This window comes from Phalacrocorax aristotelis, chromosome 4 (genome assembly GCF_949628215.1).
Source record: "Phalacrocorax aristotelis chromosome 4, bGulAri2.1, whole genome shotgun sequence".
Classification (NCBI taxonomy): domain Eukaryota; kingdom Metazoa; phylum Chordata; class Aves; order Suliformes; family Phalacrocoracidae; genus Phalacrocorax; species Phalacrocorax aristotelis.
Window position 1 is genome coordinate 20907207 of NC_134279.1, and position 24892 is coordinate 20932098.

The 24892-nt window shown below is 39.7% G+C and overlaps 1 protein-coding gene across 2 annotated transcripts in view; it reads right to left on the minus strand.

The window, feature by feature from the left end:
- The window catches only part of NAA15 (N-alpha-acetyltransferase 15, NatA auxiliary subunit), a 40036-nt gene extending 15155 nt beyond the window's left edge, over window positions 1-24881 (minus strand). The window contains exons 1-11 of one of the 2 annotated variants that reach the window (XM_075090559.1): window positions 24669-24881; window positions 11181-11265; window positions 10167-10271; window positions 9306-9463; window positions 6662-6796; window positions 6338-6491; window positions 3865-3984; window positions 3171-3266; window positions 2928-3034; window positions 2438-2510; window positions 656-825 (exon numbers count right to left, since the gene is read on the minus strand). In XM_075090559.1, the coding sequence (XP_074946660.1) occupies window positions 656-825; window positions 2438-2510; window positions 2928-3034; window positions 3171-3266; window positions 3865-3984; window positions 6338-6491; window positions 6662-6796; window positions 9306-9463; window positions 10167-10271; window positions 11181-11265; window positions 24669-24722 (1257 nt within the window). In that variant the 5' untranslated portion in view covers window positions 24723-24881. The remainder of the gene's footprint in view (window positions 1-655; window positions 826-2437; window positions 2511-2927; window positions 3035-3170; window positions 3267-3864; window positions 3985-6337; window positions 6492-6661; window positions 6797-9305; window positions 9464-10166; window positions 10272-11180; window positions 11266-24668) is intronic. The other variant, XM_075090558.1, reaches the window with a different exon arrangement.
- Between the last annotated feature and the right edge of the window lie 11 nt (window positions 24882-24892).

The window sequence follows — 24892 nt, forward strand, 5'->3', positions numbered from 1 at the left end:
GATTCCAGTTAGATTCAGTAATTATAGAACATGCACGTTTTACCTACTCACCGTTTAATATAATTAATTTTTAGACAGTTTTTAATAAACAGCTTTCTTCAGGAAAGCAAGAGACATTTAAAGAAAAAAATGCAGAAAAATTGCTTTCCCTCATTATGGAATTACAGGTCTTTTGGTAGTAGACCTTTTTCTTGAAAATGCTTAAAGGTCACTTTGGATAATCCCATTCTGATACAATATCATAGTGTAGTTGAGAAATTGTTTTTAAGTAGTTAAAAAAACAGGGGGTCAGAACAGGCGGAAGACATTTAAAACATCAACTAAATTTATTAGTGTGATTTTTAATATGAAAAATATAATTGTAAAATAAGAATTTACATTTTGCAGTATATTTGTCCTTTTTTGACTTAAAAATCTTCACAGGAGCTTATTTACATGCGTCAGAAAAACCAAGTAGCCAAACAATAGCTTTACCTAGAAACTCACTAAAATTCACTAAGTAATTTTCCATGGATTATCTATGTGTCTTGCTTAATACAAGTTTAACACTTCAATATTCACATCAAAAACATTACACAAAAGTATAAGCATACATAAAAGTCTTTCATTGTAACAGCCAACCGACCTGTGGTCACTAAGAACAAGACAAACTTACCTTATAGATTTTTGCCTTCACAAGGAAGAGTTCTATCAAAGTGGGAGTACTTTCTATAGCAGCATTTATATATTCTAAAGCCAGGGATGGCTGTCCAATTTTATCATAATGTTGAGCCAAATAATATTGGACCCAGAGTAAAGTGGTTGGAGGTTCTTCTTTACCATCATCTGGAGGGAGAAAAATGGAGGAAAAGGTTATTTTGTTCAGTTTATTAAAAAACATGCCAGAAGCAGAGTGCTATGAATAATATAGCCTCTGAATTTAATTCTGACCCGGTATCAGGCTGTCACAACAGATCTGGGAGTGTTTTCAAACACCTGGGTCCAGGTAAGTCCATTAACTTTTAAGCCTGTTTTGACAAGACCTGAGTATGTGCTGTTCCCTTCTGTGGTTTTAAGGGAAAGGAAAAGCGAGTTCGTGGGTCAGAAACAAAACAGGGTGCCTGTTCCAAACCCGAGCTTCAAAAAGATTTCCTGTTTGTACCTTTGACAAAATTTATCCTCACTGTTCACCTAAAGGTATCTTAGAAAACATTCCTATGAACAAGTCAGTTTTACAGTCAGTTACAAAACAGTCAAGGAAGTTAGAAAGGCTCTGTTTGAAATCCAAACTGCTACCAAAGTCTTAAAAGCTCACTTCCCTACTCAGTTTTGACTATGAATCATAGCACCTTGCAGGGGGCGGGGGGCAAGGGGGGAAGACACCAGTACTGCCAAAAGGTTCTTGTTTTCTTCATTTGTTCATTTTAAGGTAGCAGAAAATTGTTTATTTGAGTGAAATTTAATATAAAAGCAAAATAATTAATTAAACAGAAATAACAGTAAGCCATTTCCTTATAGCAGAAAAGCACATAAAGGCTTGAACAAATTCAAACTGGTATTGAGTGGCTATATTCTAGCCTATAGCATTAAATCAAAGGGAAATGTATAACAGGCAACTTAAGGCGAGAATTTCATAATGAAGTATTGCATTAATGTTTCTGCAAAGCAGGGAAATAACTGTTTGTAACTTCAAAAAAAAAGTTGTTTAATAATTAGGATTATCCTGAAAAGTGTTAACATATAGTAATTCACGCTGTCCTGATTATTACACTATTATAATCCATTTACCAAAATTTCAAGACTATCCTCTGTTGATATTCTATGCAGAAAGGTTTTTTTTCTTGGAGATTTTCTGTTATGAAGTAGTTATGCAAATGACTAAGAAAACATCATAAAGCTACCAGAGAGGAAACTATGAAGCCTGGATTCAATACATGTAGAACCATACCTCACAACAAAACAGCTGTCAGTCAAAACCTGGAAAATATGCTTTAACTCAAACCAACCCCCCAAGAACACAAAACGCAGCCCCACGTAAAGTCCAAAACCCCTCCCCCTGAAGACTGTGCTATCAGTATCTATCCCTTTCTGTTTAACATTTCTGCAATTAAAGATTTAACATAGCTTTCAAATTTCATTTTTCTGGACAGTAATAAACTCAAGCCTTAAGAATAGAATCCTCGAGCTCAAAAATGCAGAGAGATGATCAAATCTGTGGATCCAGCAAAACCTTTAGAACAAGTAACTAGATTTTGAGTACAGACTTTATATTTGATAGCTTAGATCCATTCTAAGGATGGTTATGGTTCAGTTCTGTTTTGGAAGGTTGCAGGGAGGAAAGGAAAAAAACCCCGTCATGTCTATTTCTTCACTCCCCACTAATTTCCTGCCTCTGAATGGTCACATAATGCTTACACCAGGCACTGCTTCCATGAAGTATGCCAGTCTTGGCACTCACCATTTGGGTTAAACAACCTGCAGCTTCTTAGAGAGGTTTCATAACCTATCACGAGCTCTTCTATGATTGCCACCTACACATGCAAGACAAGAAAAAAAAAAAAAATGTATCTATGGGCAAGAATGTACTTTATTTCAACTTGAACTTCTTGGTGTTACCCAAACTAGTTATTTTTGTAAGAGAATTCTGCAATATCCTTGATTATAATGCATATGGGAATACACTCAATCTCACCTCTCTTTTTAATAAGTTAAGACCAAGCCTCCCTTGGTTAGCACTTATGCAGCTTACAATTAAGTATATCTTAGTCTTCTACATTTACCAACTTGACACAAGGCTACGTATGCTTATACTTCATTTTTTCTAGATATACTAGGCCATAATATACAACAGTGCTGATGAAGTGATCACTGAAGAAAAAAAGCTTCTTCAACTCTAATGCATCACAGCTACGAGGTATATTGTGCAAAAAGTGGGGGGAAAAACCTACCTTCTCCTTGTCTTTATATAATGACCTCAAAGTATTGAAGACTGGTGGGCAACCTTTGCTGAAATTCATTCTTAGAAACTTGTCCAGACATTCCTTAAACTTTTCACCTTGAGAGGAAAAAGACCTGTTGATTTTGTTTTACCACACATTACTTGTCAATTAGAGACTGTTTATGCTCTTAAAACATTAATATTTAAGAAACACAAGTGTTGATCACTACCTGCCTAGCAAAAATGCACTTACCCGACAAAAAGTTTAATGGTAATCTTCTTGGAACTAGTCCCCTTGGGTATTTAGTCCAGGCCTCTTCATAGATCTTTAGCCTCTCCATCATATTAGCTGGAACAGAATTTTACAGTTTACTTTTTCCTTCCTTTTTGCCAAGAAGGGAAGAAGGGGTGGGAGTGATTTATATCTGATTAAAAAAAGAATCAGCATATATAGCAACTAATGGCTATATACTTCCTAAAGAACACTAATTTCCATATTATCCTTTTTAAAACTGCCGTACTAAATGATTTCACGTATTCAGTATCTGTAAATTCCTCTTCCAGGAGTGGAAGACTAACTGCTTCTCTCGTCTTAAAAAGAGTTCCTGCTAAAATGTTGGACAAAAAAAAAACATTCAGGAGAATCATGCCTCTTTTTCCAAAACCTGTATTACCTACAACAATAGATTAAGGTAACAGAGACAGTAAAAGAAAAATCCTAAATCAAAACTGTCTTTTAAGAAATAATTCTCTTCTTTCAACCATGTATAAAGATTACTGCACCTTTTAAATAAGACATGGCGACACCAAGAAATACTCCCAGCCTTTCTTAAAAAAAACATTATGACAATATGTTTTATTATTTAATGCAATACAAGTTTTTGATAAATATATAAATTCCAAATGTGCAGGAACAGCTTATTTACTACAACATATCAACTCATTACCCGGTTTAAGTGCCTTCTCCAGGCCTTTGTAGTAGGCCCAGTTTTCAGGATTTCTTTCTTGCAGTCCTTTGTAGACTTCAACTGCTTCTTCAAGTCTGCCAAGCTGAAGCAGGAGTTCTCCTGCGTGAAATCCAAGAAGTTTTAAATTAAGGTAACAAGAAACTGAAGCACTGTAATATTAGTCACGCTACAGGAAAATATTAGATAATCCTTAACTCCATGTAAATTCTAATTTCTTAGGAAAAAATTATCACAGTGGCATCACAAACTAGCTGACGATATGCTTTTACTTTGACAATAAGTGCAATTACAGTAAGATTCTACAACTCAGCCAGTAACTCTTGAAACTTACTTGAAATTTAATGTTAAAAGCAAGATGCACATGGCTTTTTTTCCTCACTTACTGAAGTGACTGGTTACTTAAAGCACAGTTTTTACTACAGAAGGCAATTAAAAGCAATACACGGTATTTCATGTATAGAGCATCTTGAATACCAAATTGAAACTGCAGAGCTGCAAATAAAAGTATGGTTCTTCAGTCTGTATTTCATAAAACTAACTTCAGTGTTTTAAATCAAGCCACTGATCTGATTAATGAATTCAAGATTCTGCAATCAAGTTTCCTTTTCATGATATTTCATTACAAGATACAACTGTCGAAAGTGAAGTCTGGATCTAACAACTGTATAGAGCATCTTTGCTGATCCTGGAGTAGGAATAAAAGTCAATTTCCCATTTCAAAATGGGAAACCATATTTTACAAAGCTTTTCTATTGACAACTGTTAGGCACTAAAATTTTACACACCAGAGGTGATACAGTGTAATTCTGCATTAAGGTAATGTTTTCTCATCCAGTTTCAAGAGGAAAATACAAGTCAGCATTACCTCTCCTTCCCTGTGTCACACAACTAACATGTGATTTTGTCAAGAGATGCTGCTTCCCCCAGGTAGGATAACTTGAGGACTACATGAAGTATCTAATGCCAGGGAAAACATCCATATTTCCCTCACTGAGAATGACAGAATCTGGAAAACAAGCCTAACTTTCTTCTCTGAGGTAAAAGTTTTGATTTTTATCTAATGGTGGGAAATACCAATACTATTTTCAGTGTTCCTCAGTTGTACTTCATCCACAATGGCTTTTGCACATACACTTAAAACTCATAGACAACACATTTATTAGCAGGCTTTTCTGTAGCACGCACAGCAGCTAAGCTAGGCCTAACAACACATCAAGAGCTGTCCCTGAAAAAAATAATCAGTTGTACTCTGTTGAAAGTGCACAGACTGCAAAGAGTATTTCTGTTGTTCGTTTTGGTAACTTGCTAGGAGGTTTTGTGTTTTGTCTTGGGATTTTTTTTTTGGTGAAGTCCTATTTGAAAATCCAATTTCAGTACCAGCCTTGGACCTTTATCAAAAACTTAAGAACACATATTATGTCAAAAGATCTTTCAGATAAAAGTAATTAAAAAATACCCCCACCCCAAAACCAAAACTCCCACTACTATGTCTGAAAAATGGTCTGTGATAGTGTAATCCCTACATCCACTTCCATTTATATGCAAACCAAGTAATGTATTCAGCAAAAGTGGAGAGTTGCCTGCAATCATTTTCCTTGAGGAAGTGCCACACACCTTCCGTAACACTATTGCTACTCAATTCCTAGTCCTTTCCGCAAGACAGTGAGATTACTGTTAGCAGGAATAGGGAGCTAGCTACAACATCTATGTGAATAACATCATAGAGTAAAAAGATTTCTTCTCTTTGTTTCAAGCAATCATCCAAATAGATTCCAACATGGGCCATGAACAAACAGTACCTTCAATAGATTGGAAATTTCACAGAAGGACTGTACAAGCATCAAGCAGAAGAGGAACAAAACATGCTTTGAAAAAGTGCACCTGTTTATAGAGCTGGAGGAATGAACTTCTAGCACTCTGCAACTGCAGCTATGGAATATAAGATACAGCATTATATTGCTGTTATAATACCACACACTAGGATTATAATAATGGAAGCCTATGTTGGGTTGCTCAGCTACAGAGCCTATTTCCATACACTGCAAGAGTGAGCAAGTATAATTAAAAGCCTTCTACCTTGGCAAAGATGATTCTGCCCTTTCAGCAAGAGGTCTCCCTGTCAGGACCACTCTCAAAGCTATAATAGCATAGGCCTGGGTACACTACCCCAAACAGAATTTCAGGACATCCATTTGGGATCATCTGTCTGAAATGTCCACCAGCTCAAAAGTTTCAGAGCAGTACGTCTGTACTCTGCTGATGTCTTATCAACCTGGGAGAAGAGTATGATAGGCACCAAACAGCTGCAAGACAAGCAGTTTACTACAGCAGAATTAAATAAATCAATCTAAAAACAAATCCAAGATGAAGTTCCAAAAGATGGGAAAAGCAGACTGTTACAGGCATTCCACTGTATACTACGCATTTAAATGCACTTTCAAAAAGTAATTACCTTTTGTTTCTTCAACAGCCAGTTTATCACAGATCTGCTTTTCGTAGGTACAAAGATGCTCCAAGGCTTCTTTATGAAGTCCTGCCTCCCGGAGGACTTGATTTTGATAGAGCAGCAGTTCACTGTACTCATAGTCTACTTTATCAGGTGACGTCTACATAGGAAAGCAAGACACATGAGAAAGCTCAGCCTTCTAGAATGCATTTGGGGTTTAAATCATTTGACTGAAGAAACTGCATAAAGTTTTCACATCATGAAAGGAAGCAGTGTTTTATTTTTGGCTTAAGCAGCAATCCATACAGGAATTTTGTGTTTTCCTCTTACCTGCTGTGTCTTCCTAAATTCCTCTAAAATTTTTGCTGCCATTTCATAGTCTTCCAGCAGATGGTAAGCAATAGCATAACCAATCCATGACGCTCGCTGTGCAGGTCGGAGCTGAAGCAACTGGTATCTTGTTTCCTGCAAAAAAGTAGCTACTAATTTTCCTGACTTTATTCTGATGTTCTGTAGAACTCATTAGGCAAAACTCTGTCTTCAGTATTCCAGTATTTAAGGATTGTCATCAAAAAGTAGTTTTCTGTATGCAAATTTTTTTTTTCTTGAACCAAAAGAAAGAGTAAACTTTAACACACTATGATGGTCTTGACTGACTGAAAATAAACAAACCCACACAAAATAATGTATCATGTCCAACTGAATACTGATGAGTCAGGCTAACTTCGTTAACGTATGACACACGTGCTTTTCCTGTCTTACCGCTTACGAACAGAATGCAATTAAGAATACTTTCGTTTGAGATGCAGGAACATTAACTACATACTGGTGTTCCAAATTCACCTTGAAAGTACATATGTATTAAATCATTACAAGTGTTGTTAGGCAAAATAAGTCATGCAAGTGCATCCCTAGTCTTTGGCAAGAAGATAATTACAGCTGGAAGATGCAACAGATTTGCTTGATAACGTGTTGTTTTAATCTGAGGAGAAAGTTATTACTTGTTTTGCTACACATTCCTGAAACACATCTTCAAGTAATTTAAAATAAAAGGAAAAAAGTTACTACATATTAAAAAGGCCCAGTCAGAAGCAGGGTTAACAAAGAACTAAAACTAATTACCTCAGTTTGACTAGAATGAAGACCACTCAAAATATTATAAAGTAGGAGTGGATAGAAATCAAAGCGAAGGGAAAAAAAATCCCTAAAACCTTTTTCCCACTTTGGAGAGTAAATTCACATTCTTCAAAAACTAACATATGAGCAGTCATGAATTACTGTCTTCTAAGTGTGTTAACATTTAATCCTTAATGCATTCTATAACCACGTGTTACTTGTATGTTTAGCACAATTATGCTTTTGGATTCACATTTATCCAGAGGCCAAGAGAACACACATTTGCAAATTAATTTTGGCAGCTATGCTAAGTTTTGGCTACCTTGTCTCAGCAAGAGGAGTCAAATTTCTAAATTACTAAAATGAAAAAAAAAACACCCCACCATAATTACAAAATGTCCTAACTCAGGAATAAGTTCACTATGTTAGCTGGTGGTTCCACGCACCTCTGAGAACAAAACTTGTTCTTGGCATACTGACATTACCCTAATTTGAAAAGTAAATCATCTGAAGTGACCAACTAACGTGTTTTAACAACCACAATTTTAAAGGTGCAAGGAAAACCTGAAAAGATGAAAACCTAACATAAAATATTATCCAAGGTTTCTCATGTAATGATCTCAAAGATCTATTTCTTTGCAGAGAAAAGGAATACCTTATTACACCAGTCTACATCAGCTCAAAACTAGACAAGTTTCCCTGCACAAAAACGGGGAACTAAGGGTTTTTTTCAATCAATTAATTAATGTTTGAATTATAAACAGTTAGGGTGACCATTGTCATATTTCTCTGGATAGCACAGCAAGAAAAACAAATCTACAGTCACTGTTCTGTCTAACCCTAAGTGAGCCATACATTGATCATGGCAGCAACTACAATGTTGCCTGAACCACATAAACATCATTGCAATATACATACTAAACAGAGGCTGCTTTTTAAGAAATGAAGGTATTGGCAAGGTAGACATCAGCTTGCAATTTGTGAAGACAAGAGAAAAAAATCTAACTACATTAAGAATAGCATTTGTAGAGAAAACAGAAAGTTTGTGCTGTTCTTTACAGAAGTATCACAGCCACGACACTATCACCTTGTAAAGGTTAGTTAGCATGAAACATCACCTTACACAGCAAATACACAAAACCGACACAAGGTATGAAGTAACTGGGTGCTGCAATAACAGGCAGAAAGAGGGTTCCAATCGAAGTTACTAAACTGTGTTCAGCTTTACTACAGAATAAACAGAAGAAAACCACATAGTAATCTAAACATTTTGAGTATTCAAGAAAGAAGAGGAATATTCAAGAGTTCTGATCACAGGAAACGTTAGGAAATATTTGGACCCCAAAGGAGCTGTCACTGATGCCCAGGTTGGCTGGGAAGCAAAATACGATCTTTCATGCAGCACACTGCTTGCTTTGTATTGTTACCTGCTGCCACGAGAAAACTGGTGGCCACTGATTTAAAGGAGGGTGGATATGTGGTAAAAAGTTATTAAAAGATAGAAACTCCTTTGCCTGAGTAACAGTCATCTTCTGAACACATTGCCATTTTACCTGCAGGAATGTTTCCAAGAAAATAATAAAAAGACTGGGGATTGTCTACAGCTGGATTATACAGCATTAAAAAAAGCTAAAAATTCTGCACTGAGCTGAAGAATCATTAAACATGCCAATAAATCTGTATACTTTACAGGAATTGCTCAGTAGCATGTCTGCTTTTACTTTCATGAAGTATTGAGTAGCACATAGTTTTAACACTGGATCTAAATGTATATTTTTTTTAAAAGTCTCATTAAACATTTCGTCCCCTTTGCTGCAGTTCCCTAGAAGTTGATAGTAAATGCAGTATGTGTACCTACCCTGTAACCTTCAAGATCCCTCATTTGAATCTGCAGCAGCGAAAGATCTCTCAAGATTTGAAGATTGTCTTTGTCCCATTTCAGTGCATTTCTATAACATTTGATAGCTTCGTCATACTTCTTGTCTGACCTCTGAAGAAGGCCATAGACATGCCAACCTGGAAAACTGTTAAGGATACTACTGAATCTGAGGGAGAAAACAGATCCAACATGTCAGTGACAGAACAGTTGGTATAAAGCTCTTAAGCCATTTTATAAACGGACAGTAACATTATTACAATTCTTTTCCTTAGATGTACAAAGAAACTGCTTGCAAACTGACGACAGAGGACTGTTTGCCAGTTATACATATGGGGTGCATATAATAGGCTGTACACTGCACTTTTCGCTTACTGGGGGAGGACACCAAGTGACAGGATCTCTGAAAAGACTATCAGGCTTAACTCAAACACATTTTTGAATAAGGGACAACTGAAGTGCTTCAGTTTCTGCATTCTAAATATATGACAAGTCCTTATCAGTGTGACGGCAACTACTAAAGTTTTTAAAGCAAACCACATGCTTAAATGCCTAGTTCAGCCCACCACAAGTTTACAGTTACAGCTTAATAATAAAAAAAAATTTATATAATGCAAGCCAGAATAATACTTGAGCTAACTGTGACTGCAAGTATAGCTGCAAAGCATCTGCCCTTTGGATAGCTTAGACAAAATATTCTTTTGTACCGGGAACAAAATTTAAAACTGAACTTCCAGTCTGAAGCCTAACAGTACTGGACTTTGTTGCAATTCTATAGATCAAGTAGTCGTAGAAATAAACTTTTTCCATTAATAAGTGAAAGCCCTGTTTCAAAAAGGATACAGACATGACTCTTCAAGTCATTCCTTAGGCCTCTACGCACAAGTTCATATGCTTCTTCTTTCTTCCCTAGACAGTTTAATGTTAGTCCTTTCATTGCCAAGGTTTCTAACACACACACACAAAAAGATTAAATAAGTGTCAGTTATTCATTTTCATTGTTTTTTAAGCTTAATATAGCAACTCTAAATATAGTATAAACACAAATTTAGACTCAGTTAGCAGCATCAAGATTTTGCATTCTTTTTTCATGTGGAAAACTGTACTGGCAGGTTATTCACTTAAGCATATCGTACACAACAATGAACTTTATGCATTACTGCCCCCAAGACATGAAGCAGCATTTTATTTTAAAGGAGCTAAAAACTGTCTGCTCTACAAGTGTTTTCAAGAGAGGTATTTTTTTTTACTGTAAAGGAGCATTATAACTACTACTCAAGTATTTATTTACAACACAGACTTCCACACATCCAGCCATGCCAAACTACTTGGCAAAGAAAAAAAACCAAACATTTCTGGACAGTGAAAAGAAACTCTCAACCCAGTAGTAAGAACCGACGGAAAATAAAGCAAGGGACTACTTCTTTTATAATAAGATTATTCTTTCAGAAAAAGTAGGAGCCCACAGAGCTAACAGACATACAGTGCTGAACAATAATCAATCTCTTCCTCTTATCTTGCACTCCTACATGAGCGAATAACTATTTCCCCAAAAAACTGATTTACACAATGCATACTTGTATTAAGAAACTTGCACCATGCTACAATGAATATTAGACTTGCAGCATGAAGATAAAGAATGGCAAGCTATGATTACTAACTACTGGTAATACCAGTCTTTAAAATTACAAATCTTACCAACAATAAGTGCTTAACATGGTGCAGGTTTCTGGATGCTCTTACTGCTTTAAGTGCAAAAGGTTAACAATAACAAAATGCTATAAGTAAAACTTACAAATTATTACTCTATCCTTAAGTATTGGGAAACCAGAGAGCACATGCCATTTGAAAACTTACCTCCATGTTCTGCAAACTTGGGGTTAGAAAGGATCTGTTTACAGAACTTCAGCCCATTTCTATACTGCTTATGTTCGTAACACCTCTGTTGAAGAAGAACAGAGTACATTTATTAAAAATATTTAGAGTGAAAATATTTCTACACCCCCAAAATTAAGCATCAGTGCAGCTAGAGCTTCTAGAAAAAGCACTTACATTTTAATGAACTGTGTATAATGAGCTTCCTGGAATTAAAAATTCTTCCCATCATCAGAAAAAATGTTACTAAGTATATGTTAGTAAGAACACAAACTTAGATGTATAACTGAAGACACATCATACAGCAGTTTCTCAGATAAGATACCACAGGAAGCAAAAGTGCCTACAGATATTCAACTTTCCTTTACCATAAGAGCAAACCTTATGTCATAATGTATCTTGGTAAGCATTATAACTCACTTTGGCTAGATTATCTTTCACAGAAAGACCACGAGACAACCTCCAACAACCACACAGGCAGGAAAGAACCATAGAATGGTTTGGGTTGGAAGGGACCTTTAGCAGTCAGCTAGTCCAACCCCACTGCAGTGAGCAGCGACATCTTCAACTAGATCAGGTTGCTCAGAGCCCCGTCCAACCTGACCCTGAATGTTCCTAGGGATCGTGCCTCCACGACCTCTCTGGGCAACCTGTGCCAGTGTTTCACCACCCTCATTGTAACAATTTTTTTCCTTATATCCAGCCTAAATCTACCCTCCGTTAGTTGAAAACTGTTACCCCTTCTCCTGTCACAACAGGCCTTGCTAAAGAGATTGTCCCCATCCTTCCTATAGTCCCCCTTTAAGTACTGGAAGACCGCAATAAGGTCTCCCCGCATCCTTCTCTTTCCAGGCTGAACAACCCCAACCCTCTCACAGCCTGTCCTTGTAGGAGAGGTGCTCCAGCCCTCAGATCACATTCGTGGCCCTCCTCTGGACCTGCTCCGACAGGTCCATGTCCTTTCTGTGTTGGGGGCTCCAGAGCTAGATGCAGTGGTCCAGGTGGGGTCTCACCAGAGCAGAGCAGAAGGGCAGAATCACCTCCCTTGACCTGCCGACCATGATTCTTTTGACGCAGCCCAGGATACAGTTGGCCTCCTGGGCTGCAGGCACACATCATTGGCTCATGTCCAGCTTTTCATCCACCAGTACCCCAAGTCATTCTCCACAGGGCTTTTCTCAATCCCTCCATCCCCCAGCCTGTATTGGTACCGGGGGTTGCCCTGACCAAGGTGCAGGACCTTGCACTTGGCCTTGTTGAACCTCATGAGGTTTTCACAGGTCTACCCCTCCAGCTTGTCTGGGTCTCTTTGGATGACATCCCATCCCTCTGCTGTGTCAACTGCACCACTCAGCTTGGTTAAATAATTGAAAATTTGCTTAAACTATCTCTGAAATACCACCTGTATCTCACATCCATAGAAATCTTTAAAACTGGTATACACTAACATTATCTTGCCATTTTACAAATGAAAATATTCTTCTACAGTTTTATTAAATCCAACTCTTAAAATTTGCTTGTGTATGAGCCTCACGTCATTATGCAAGGCGACTGCAATGCAAAATGGCACACAGCATGAACTTTTAAAACCAGTTTTAGTATTTTACATCTGTCAATCCACTCCCTGTGCTAGTCTTTAAATAGAAGCCAAAGGAGGAAGAACTAATGTTGTAAACATCAATTCATACACTTTAAGTCACTTAAGCAAATGCTAAGAATGTCTTAGGTTTCATTTTACTGTTATACCAGTGCCCTGATCTAAGAGTAAAGAAACACACATTGTTTGAACACAGACACAAATCCTATGGTAACTAGGAGGTCATTCATAACAGGGTCTCACTCACTAGTTGACCAGTTCTAGTGGCAGGATGGCTGACAGGAGTGTAAAACTGCGTAACAGCTGACAGTTTTCAAGTCATTGTAAATAAGCTGTTGTTTCGGATTTAACCTTTCCTCCATCTGCTCCAAATTAACTATGCAAGAGCATTCATAGGCATGTCCCCTAAGCACTCTCATCAAAAAAGTTTGGAGAGGCAGACCCAACAGGTCTTCGCATCAAGCAGAAAGTTCTAAAAATAAAACTTTTTAAAGTTATGTGAATGTTATGGAAGTACTTAAAAAAAAGAAAATGGCATATCTACCTCAACTTGCCTGCATTATTTTGCCTTTGCATCATGAAAGGTGCTGTTTAGTGTCCAATTTTCTCTTCCAAAGCACCAATGGAAATACCAACAACAAAGTTCAAAGATGTAAAAAAACCTGGTATACCACTAAGCAGATATATTATTTTCTAGGCACAAAAGTCATACAGCTGAAATATCAAGGCTGAAGACCAAGACGCATCACAAACCACGGATCTTGTTCCCCCTATCCTGTCGCCACCCTTTGGAGAAAAGGAATCACGGAAATAAAAAGAGGAGGAGTAGGAAAAGAAAGATGCCCAGAAAGGGCATCCAAAACAAGATGGACTCAGAGAGTAATGTTTCAACAGCAGAACAATACAATGGTTTGGATTGGAAGGGACCATCAAAGATCATCTAGTACAATGCCCCTGCCATGGTTGCTTGACTTTGAACACTTCCAAAGGACAACTCCCTCTATCACCAAGGACAGGAAAAGTTAGCAGGGCAACCACCTCACAAAGGAAGATTAAGGGTTAGGTAAGAGGAAATCTGTATAGGCATCTTCCTGTCCGCCCCCTGCCCTGTAAACTTGACTGGTTATTATTTACACCTTTTAGTCATTACCTGCTTTCAAGTGCCTGGATGAGTCACTTTAATCAGCCACTGGCCAGAGCTGACAGAGAGCTTACAGGTGACAACACAACAGGATCAAGCCTTTTTTTTTTTTTTAAACAAACTGAAATCATCAGTCATAAAAGTTACCGCCCAGGCCTCCTCCCTCAAAGCAGAACTGCCACTTGCTCCCACCTAGGTAGGTGTGAAAGCAGCAAAACCTGTCACAAAAGCAGTGCAGCCACAGGAACTTAAGAACGTGTCTCCAGTATAGCTAAGGCACTGTCACAAGCAGAAGGGATACTTTGGGGTTTTGCAATTTGTCTTTAAGTACAGCTGTTCAGATGCTGGCTACAAACATGAAATCTTATCTCTAAACAATTCCATTTTACATACTGTAACAACCAGTGTTTCACCTTGAAGTTTAAGGAAAGTCAGCCAAGATAGTATATATGCTAGAGACAGGAAATATTTGCACATAGATTTCTCTCTGATTAATACAGAGCTTACGATACTTTATAACAGAGTAAGCTCACTCTTTAGGCTGCAGGGAGGAAAAATTTAAATGTTTATATCCACTTAACATCTATGGAAAGGTTCCCAACAACCCAGAGAACACGGGGTAGGACCAATAAATTATCAGGAACTGACCATGTACTTGTATCACCTCAAGTACGACATGAAGAACTAGCCATTGCTGCACATATCCCCCAGCGAAGTATCACAGGTCTCCATGTTCAGGTGTTTCTAGATCAAGACAAGTTTGAGTGATTTCCTATATACCATTTCTCCAACCTTTCAGGTTAATACTTTAAGCCTATTTCATTGTTAGTGGAAACATTTCAAACTGTGTCATTTTATGAGTTTCCTTATGCTGTGTATGTATTCCATGTACACATTGTATGGTTTCAACAGTGCAAGGAAAGGAACAAATGAAATTGAGGTCACCTTTTTTCCTTCAGATGAGATTTGTTTCATCAAAGTGGGTCCAACAGCATCACTGAGATTCCACTACTCGAAGCCATGCATATACTTATCTCCTTCTCCAAAGAGGTTACTGACTAACTACCTTAAATAAAGTTGTGAATGAGAGAGAAGGAAGTCAGGAATGCAGCATATGCATATGCAGCATGGCTGGTACAAACCTTGGTGAATTCGTGGCTTCAAGGAAGAGAAACATGAAAGAAAAATATTTTTCTTAAAAGGAGACAGTAAATATCAAAAAGGAGAAAGGAAGAACAAGAAGAATAACACAAGGAAAGATAAGCATGAGTAATACACAGCCTGGGAGAGAAAAATCCTTAAGGGAGTCAGTAGTTTCTGAGTAAGAGGGAAAAAAAGCAGCAGCAATAAAAAAAAATAAATCACAGAAGCAGGAATGGTGACATCTCAAGTATCCTTGGGACAAAGATACAGGCTTGCTGGAAGCAGAAATGGTCTTCATCTGGGTGGTTTGTTTCCTCCCAAATGAATAGCTTGTTGTAGTCATTCCCAGGCCTCCCACCCTTACTTTGGGACAGCTGTTCTGCAGAAGCAACATATTTCTCTGTTCCAGAGATCACTAAAAGAGCACAGTTGCCTCCTCTAAGCTGAACTCCTGCACACATACACTTCCAAAGCCAGCAGTCAGAGACTGCTTGTGATGCTTGACAGACAAATGCTCCAGCTATGGTTGTGACATCATGCAATGAGAAAACATAAAAGCTAAACTTCTGAAAAGCAAGGTTAAGGCAAATGCTTTAAAAGAAAAGAATCTGACTCCCATCAGCACTGAATCTCTATTACACATTTGCTGCCCTTCAAAGATTTTCCTTTAATAAGTTACCAGATGTTTTAAGATACCTAACAAGCTTTTCTGTACATGCTGTGGCCAGGATTACAGCCTAGTCTAAAACCATCAAGATTCTTTTTACATCCTTTAACTAATTGTATATGTATATATAAAAATTAAATAGCACCTGCTTCAATACAATTCTACAAAGAATTAATAAGATGAGGCAGACAGAGTACGACTCCTTCAAAATCATGCAAGATCACAGCAGGTAGCAAAGAATTTGCATGTGCACTGCTCTCTCACCAGCAAGTATTTATCCAGTGGATTTAAATGCACGGCAATTACTAGACAGAGACTGACAGTGAAATTGATAAGGAACAGAGCTAGCCCATATTCTCTAGAAACCCAAGTCTGAGGTGGGAGGAGGGCTCATGTTCTGGTGCTCGCATCCCTAAACTGGATCACCTAGATCAGAACACAGAAAGCAGAAAACTGCCTTTCTAGCAGGGGCACTTGAGAAGATGTGTATGCCCAATCTAGCTGATTCAAGAGTGTTTTAAAACCACTTTGCAGTAGCAAAAAAAGTCTCATAGGAGTCCATCCAGCTGGATTTTGCAGCTGATTAAACAGGTGAGAAAGAAGTGTCTCAGGGGCAAGCTGAAGATAGTGAAAGGAGAACAACATATAGGAGAAGCTGCCTTTTGTCTTCTTACCTGGAAGCATGCAAAACTAGAGGCTTTTCCTCAAGAAAAAAAGTACTAAAGTACCATTTACTCCCCAAGCTCACAAATGGGAGCACTGGGGTGTTACTGACAGCTTTCTTTTTATTCTTATTTGGACCAGCACAGCTAAAGAGTGCGTTGAGAATCAAAAGGATATAGCAGACCCAAGTGTTTGGGATGGCACCACATTCCCAACCTTTTTGCCCTTTGAACTGGAACAGTACAAAACAATAACGTGCAATTTCCATTAAAAAGACAGAATTTTGCAAAAAACAACATGAAGCGCTTTCAGCTGTTTTCTCTTCTAAGATTATGTATTTTCCCAGGTCATACTTTTAACTCCAATTTAATGCCAATTTTTAAACTCCGATATCTGCAGATTAACTGAATTAAAACAAATACGAACTTGAGTATTTTAAAACAAAACAAAAACCCAAACCACCAAAACCACCACCAAAAACCCCACAGAAAATCACTTCTCACTGACAGTACCTCTGTTAAAGCACACATCCTAATTTAGTCAATACTATGATGGACTAGCCAAAGAACATGATGTTCTCCACCAAATGAGTATCAAAATTGGACTCAACCCCAAGAAACAGTGGAGATACAAGCTTAACTTCTCATTGCTGGTCCACTGCACTCAGCCCCTCTTCCTCAGTGGGTGACATAGCCCACGCTATCCGAAGAGGCAACACATTGCAGACTATTCCCCATCACATACAAGAGTTAGCAGATGGGACAAGTGGTCTGCACATGGGCACAGGTGAAATTTTTACTTGCATCTGAAACTCCCCAGGGGAAAGTACGATGGAGAACAGGCGGCTCTGCCAGAACAATTCAGGGATTCAATACTCTGCTATCCTCTTCCGTGAGGGGTTTGTGAGGCTTGAGAAGAACCAAGGTGGACAAATCCTTCCAACCACAGCAACGTACTCCTTTGGGGACTCCGCAGTTTCTGCCAGCAGCAGCTACGAACACGTACACTTGCGGCATTACATTGCAATGCTGGCAACTACAGTGCCGTAAGACCTTTGGCGGCAGAAAGTGTTAGCATACTTAGCCTTAGCATTAACTAAGGTGTGCACTTACAATGCATGATATGCTTGTCTGCCACGCAGATGCTATCTATTTCTTCCAGCACAGTTCAGATGCAGCAACTTAAAAAGATAGTAAGACCAGCCGCTGAGGAGCTCAAGGCTGTTTTCCAGCACAGTTACTCTCTCTACAGCTGGACTAGATCAGGTCAAGTCACTAAGGTGCACTAATTCAAGCTAAATGTAGTAAAGAAGATTCTGAAAGCTGGAAGCATTAGGAGCAACTACTCACCATGAATTAGTGGGTCTTTTGAGCACTAACCATATCAAACAGCTCTAGGCAAAAGCTTCCATGACACTGACTCAGTTTCGTGAGTTACAAGATGTGTAAACCCAATGACTGAAAAAAAAAAACCCCAATACAAACATTACAGATGCACATTAATGCTGAAAAACTCTGCGGCAAACTTGGCATAATTTTTTTGCTGTCAAATTGAAACCATCACCTTCTTCCATTGCTCTGTGGTGTTAATGAAAAGAACTGCTCTGTATAAGAAACAGCTTAAGCAATTGCCTAATTTAAGGGACTAAGAAATCTTCCTCCTGTACACCTTGCCTTACTTTTTGGAAGTGACCCATACCTTCATGACTAGCATTGCTTGGTAGAATATAACCAGAGCAACAGAACAAGTTGAAACTGAAATTAGTTAGGAAGAAGATAAGAAATATGTGTACCTTTTAATTTAATACTGAGGCAGGAAAAAAATCTATGCTATGCCTATGCTTTTGAACTGGCCTCATTCCTGTATTTGTCAAAATGTGGCTGGAAACAGCTGCTCTTCTAGAAGTAAAACTAGAAGCCCTCACTCACTAAAGCAAGACTCTTGCTGAAAAATCCATTATTCAACACCAGTTCTGTTGGCCATGTCAACTAAGATCAGCTGACCTCTCCACTACCCTGGAACCCTTGTGTTCAGGCTTTACCTCTGAATTTATCATGAAACTGACTGTACCTCCCAAAAGAGCTGGTATGGATAGGATATACCTGGTTTTTAATGATCATATGATATGACTTACATAAGTAAATAAATTAAAATTCAAGATACAGCATGAAAAGGGCTAAAGGAGTCCACACAATAGGTTGCTTTGGACATAAATGGACATTTTGAGTCAGCTGTTATCTTACAACACAGACCAAAACACTGTCATGAGGCTACTGATGTTTTCTACCCATAGCTCCAAGGTATGTGAGATGTTGTCTTGAGCCACTGCAAAACAGTTAAATGTGGTAAGATAAGAAAGGTTGTTCTTCAACATTACAAGGCTTGCTAACTTGATTGTGTAGTACCATAGAAACAAACACAAATCCTTGTAACAAATGTCACTGACTGCAGTTTTAAGGGTGGCAATGAATAATTGTTCATTTTCTCTAAATCCCCTACAAGCAAAATCAGAAAAGACGTAACCCCTTATCACCACTCTTGTTGCATTGGCACGGTGCCTCTGCGGGCAAAAGATTTAAACCTAAGATGCCCAGAAAGTGCAATCAGCAAAAATTCGTTAAGAAAACTTTTGAAAAGCAGGAATAAACACATTTTGATCAAATTCTAACCAAAGCAAAGGGCAGTACCATGTAACCTGGAGCAAGTCCATTGCCCCAGATAAGACTAGTTTCAGATCATTACAAAAACCACTTTGGGTTCATCCAAGAGTACCTATAGCCACACCAGCAGCAGACTGACTATGATCTTACAACTGTGAAGAAATTAGGATGCATTTCTACTAATAAAGTCTTTTATTTTTATAACTGAAACAGGTAAGGAAGAAAATTATGCTGCTCGTCAGAAACCTACAGTGGGGAATCCTGTTTCTACATTTTCTGACAGCCCCGATGACAAGAAATGGCTTATTTTGGTGAACAGACTTTAGTAACAGCAGTATTACTCAAGTGATTCCTTAATGGTATCCTAGAGTCTCAAACAGTTATTAATTTCTTTAGCAAGTTTTAGAAATACTTCTGAAAAGTCAAGAACAGTGACTCTGCTTAAAGCAGCAGCTCTGTTCTTTACTTCCATTCCCATGTTTACACCAAGACATATTTTTTCCTACTACTTCTGGCAAAGCCAAGCAGGGCATTCCTTTTGGCAAAGGAAAAACAAGTGATTCACACCTCAACAGCCAAGATATTGGAAAAGTCTTGTTAACAATTCCATGTTTCAGACAAGACAGTACTTGGTGAAACTGCAGTGGTGAGCACACTTGATTACTGTACAGTTATGCAAATGCAACAATGACTGCATACAAAATATGCTAATTCATTTGATTACTGATAAAAGTGAAATTCTGGAAATCAGCCTTCAATCTTGAATCAAGATCACTTAAGAGGAGATTTCCAAGTCTGCCACCCCAGCAACCTTTAAGCCAGCACCTGAACTTTTATGAGACGGAACATTATTTTTAAAGGACTGGTGCTGGTACAAGTATTAGCGAAGGAGAAGCACAGGTCTGTCTAGTTTGAAAGTGGAGGGACAGGGAGCAGATTCTGGAATGAAGAAACAGGAAGATGGCCCAGCAGGAGGGACTTGGCATATTTACAGCAGAGCCATTGACGAGATGCTGTTCAACAGGCTTTTTTTGTCATTAGGAAGTTCCTATATCTTTTAGTAGAACACTTGTCAAAGCTAGCATGGAAAGGAAGATGAGCTCAAAGACAAATACGCTCAAGCACAGCAGCATTACCATAGAAATGATGAACTAAAGGTGAAATTCAGTCCCCAACCCTTGCAACAGACACCTTGGTTATTGTAATGTCCCACTGGAGTACATAGGTTCTGGCTATGCCTCGTCAAGCCTGCCTAGCACATCAGGTAACTGATGCAGAGATGGAAGCTGTATGGCTCTCTGAACATCACAAAGACCACAAATAATCAGTAGTCCTGAACAAACTGAGAAACTCTGGTCCGCATACAACGTAACATACACAAGCCCAGACCAGCATGGCATCTTGCTTCTTCAGTATGCTACTTCTAGAGTATGTGCTAGAGTAATAAATCAGCAGAACTATTTAAACAAGTCCTGAACAAACTTAGTTCTTCACTTGAATTGTTTGTTTGCATCATGAAATACAATGATGTTTCACTTCTTGAATACCTGGACTTTTTCCTCCCTGCTCAAACCCTATTCATCTAGAGACTGAGACCACTAACTACAGTGAGAAGTATTCGCACTGTCCTACTCTGCCAGAACTTCATGACTCCAAGAACTTTATCCTCTGCTGCTTAAAGGAACCGAAAAATGCCTCCACATAATACATGGCACCTCTAATAGCTTTGTATTTAATATTTCTTCAATACATTTTCAATATATTTAACTTCTACATCCAAGCAAAAGTTAGTTGAATATTGTCTTTGGGATTTGTGAAATAAAACTGAACATATTTGGTGAATTTTACCTGACCAGATACAGTGGCTGAATAATAGAGTAATATGGCAAAATGCCAGGAACGTTCATCAGTTACACTTAAAAAAAAAATAAACCCCACTTTAAAATAAACCCCAAACAAAATCAGTCAATCCTACTCCCTACAACTACTAGTTTTACATTTGCTAGTAAGAGGGGGGACAAAAATGCAGTAAACTGCTTTTTCCATTACTTCATAGTACATCCAGCCTTCTGGGTACCAAAAGGTCAACTTCTCCATTCCTTCAACTCCTGTGTTCACTATTCTACCCCTTCCTCTGCCTCTACCTGAATTCTTCTCAAATAATCTCTGGGCTGCTTGGTGATTATGTGCGCCCAAAAGACTGATATGGACTCAATTAATTTTCAGTGTTCAAGAGGATCAAAAACAAAAAGAGAAAACTGTGGAGATCCATTTTTCTTTTAAATTCCACAGAACCTTTGAGCAGAACAACAGGAATATCTACCTGCAGGCTTAAGAGCAAATAGTTAAAACTATAAGAACAATATGAGCTAGAAACTTTTTTCCTAATGGAAGTGCAAGTTTAAGCAGAACGGTGACCAATAATCCTGTGGGTGTTTTTTTATTCAAGCTAATCATGCAGATTCCTTTCCCTTTGTACTACAGGGACATTAAACTGTAAAATGCCTTTCAAATGGAAAAATGTTTCTGTTAGAACCTCCACATACCTGTAAAGTGACTAGAAGAGGTTTGTCTAGTTAGTGTGTTGCAACACACAAAGGCAAAGTGCACACGCTTCCCAACTCAGAATTTGTCAGGTAAGTGGAAATGCTGGCTTGCAAGCAAACCCATATGCATAAGTAGTTTACTGATCATGTAAGATGTTTACTACTGAACAAACAAAAGAACCCCAAACTCTGGAAGCTAATTATTACGTTTCACTATGGAAAGCAGGGCAGCTCAGTGTAGTTTTTGTAAGACCTTAACACCTACTGTTTGCGTTACAGGCATACCTCTTAAAAATGCCAAAGAACTGACGCCTCAGGAACTTAAAACACACACAAAATCCATTTGCTTGTTTTCATTTTATGCTTCTCTTACAAAAATACAAGGCTGTTACCTACGTAACTCCTGTGTTTACTACTTCCACGAAAATCAGAATGTGAATGATTTAGTATTTCTGTGAACAGCCTGTGTACCAGTAATGATTTATTTGAAGGGTAATGTATCCTTTCAGTACCACTTGGGCTGGTTCTCAAACCATCTGCTGGAAAGAGTCTCATCCAGGCACGCTCAACAGGCCAACTCGGTGGTCTGCCAGGGCCAGGAGACAGCACGTGCCCACCCAAGGCCAGACAATCTGACCACCTGTTACCTGGCCAGGGGCTCAGAGGTCCCGCTGGGAAGCCAGCGGCCCAGGCAGACCCTGGCTCCTCTTAGACCCATAGAATATCTCAAGTTGGAAGGGACCCATATGGATCATCGAGTCCAACTCCCTGCTCCTCAAGTCCCACTCCCTGCTCCTCACAGGACTACCCAGAACTAAACCATATGACTAAGAGCATCGTCCAGACGCTCCTTGAACTCTGACAGGTTTGGTGCAGCGCCCGCTTCCCTGGGGAGCCTGTTCCAGTGACCTGCTATTCAGCCACCCTTGGGCCAAAGGAAGAGGCGGCAGACGACACAGCATAATGAAGGGTTACAGTCTTCTGAAAAGAAGGCGTAGACTGAGGAGAGGCTGCAGGAAGAGGGAGGTGGAATGAAGACACGGGAGTAGGGAAGTAATGTTTCTTTGGACTTGCATTGATAAATGGGACTTTCTAAAAGACATCTCACTTCATCAAGTCAAACATGTAATCAAAACTTCACAAAGTAGGGTCATTACCCATAACAAGGAAGACAAGTAGCTCATTAGCCAAATTTTCAGTGTGATAAAAAACAACTTCAAGCTTTTTCTATTCACCATGTGTTACAAAGACAACTAATCACACGGCAGGCAGTCTTAACACTGGACTACATGTCACAGGCTCATACCTGCAAGAGACTGGAAGACATCAAAATGCCAAAATACCCTTTAGCCTACCCAGTACCTGAAACTCTTGTATTTCTATTACAGATTTTCAGTTAAAAAAGGACAAAATTAAAACTGCTTCAGTCTACAGAAATCTGCTTGGACTGGAGCACACCTTTCTTTTTTTCAGACCTGAACCAAACTGTGAAGCTTTATTCAATTCACATGTGCTGAGACAGCATTTTCTCCAAAGAAACTCTTATTCTTCCCTTGTTCCCGCCCTCCACACAAATACTCAGCCAGCCATGCGCCAAGCCCAGGAAAAAAAAAAAGAAAAAAAACAACCAAACCACAAAAACCCCAAACGAGTAAGTTTTAAACACAGACAGGCTCCTCGATTCAGTTTGTCTTGTAACCACACGAGCCATCCTCAATGCAAAGGAAGACAGGTGAACATGCAACAAGGCTGCTACTTTCCCAGCTCATAATACATTAAAAATTACACACTGAGAACAAGGCCCTACCAACTCCCAAGCAGGACTGAATTTTTCCAAGTAGAAATAAGCTTTACAGTTCACTGTATCTACTTTTTAACCCTAACTGAAGCTGCGTGTCTCATGATGAGATGCCTGTACATAGGGATTTCCAGTTCCACAGATTTATTTCATTTTCACAAAATGTTTTGAAAAAAGAAGCGATGGAAGAGTACACACATCCCCCCTGCCTCATGCGGCAGAAATTTACAGAACCATAAGAGTGGTGTGACTCCAAGAAGACTACAGTATTCATCTTGCTTGATCTCTGGAGGGATCCAGTATAGTAGCCTAAGCCTCTCTGAAAGAAGACATAAGGTTTTTAGAAAAAAGTGACTTTTTTGAGAGAAAACAATAGAGTGCTTGACCCAGAGTACAGAATCGCCTAAATAAATCCACTGGAGCTGCTCATTAACATATTTCTGTCATTTTCAATTCACCCCAAGTCCTTAGAAACAGAAGGTTCCTGCAACACCACATCAAACCCAGTACAAGTTCCTTAAGATGGAAGTGAACCGCATACACTTCGGCAGTATTTGGACTGTACATGATCTTAATCTCATTATAAAAACCAGGTTTATCGCCTAAATTCCACCGCAGTTTCTTTCTTCTGTGTGCCGGCTGCCGCCAAAAAAACCCGACCATCAAACTTTAACAAGAGAGTTAGCTCTAAGTTAAACTTCGGAAAGACTTCAAAACCTTCGTCCTTCTCCACTTCCTCCTTTGAAAGCCATCTTCCCCACCGACCAACAAATCTGGCTGCTCTCTACGGCAAAGATCTGAGTTTTCAGGGAAAAAAAAAAAAAAAAAAAAAGAAAAAGAGAAAGGGGAGTGAGGGCGGGTCAGCAGAGGGGCTGGGGAGGGCGAGCGGGCGAACCTGCGACTACGGTGGGATTTCCAGGGAGCCTCGCCGGGGCTGGGCGCAGCCCCTCGGGCCCGGCCGTGGCCCCGCGGCTCTGCCCGGCGGCGGGCACCGGCGGAGGCGGGCGGGCGGACAGGCAGGGTTACCGCTACCGACGCCCCTCCGCGGGCCGCCGGTGACAGGCGCCCCTCCGCCCGGCCTGCCCCGGCAGGAAGGAGCCGGCGGCCGGCGCGCCGCCAGGGCCGGGGCGATGGCGCCGGGGCTCTGCTCGCCACCAGCGCCGGGGGATGAGCCAGGGCAGGGGCCGCCGACACACACATATCCCCGCTCCCGCCCCGCCGGCCCCGATCCCGGGCCTCCCGCCCCGCCACTCACCAGAATGCGCTTGAAGAGCGCGTTCTCCTTGGGAGGCAGGCTGACCGACGGCATCCTCCCCGCCGCTGGCTCCGGCGCCGCCGAAGGGCTCCGAGTAGGGGGGGGGGGCGGGTGTGCGGGCGGGCTGCGTCCCGTCCCCGCTGCTCGGTCGCCGCTACCGGGAGCCTCCCCGCCGGAGTCTGGCTGTTGTTGCTCCTACCACCGCCTCGCCTCACCTCCCCACC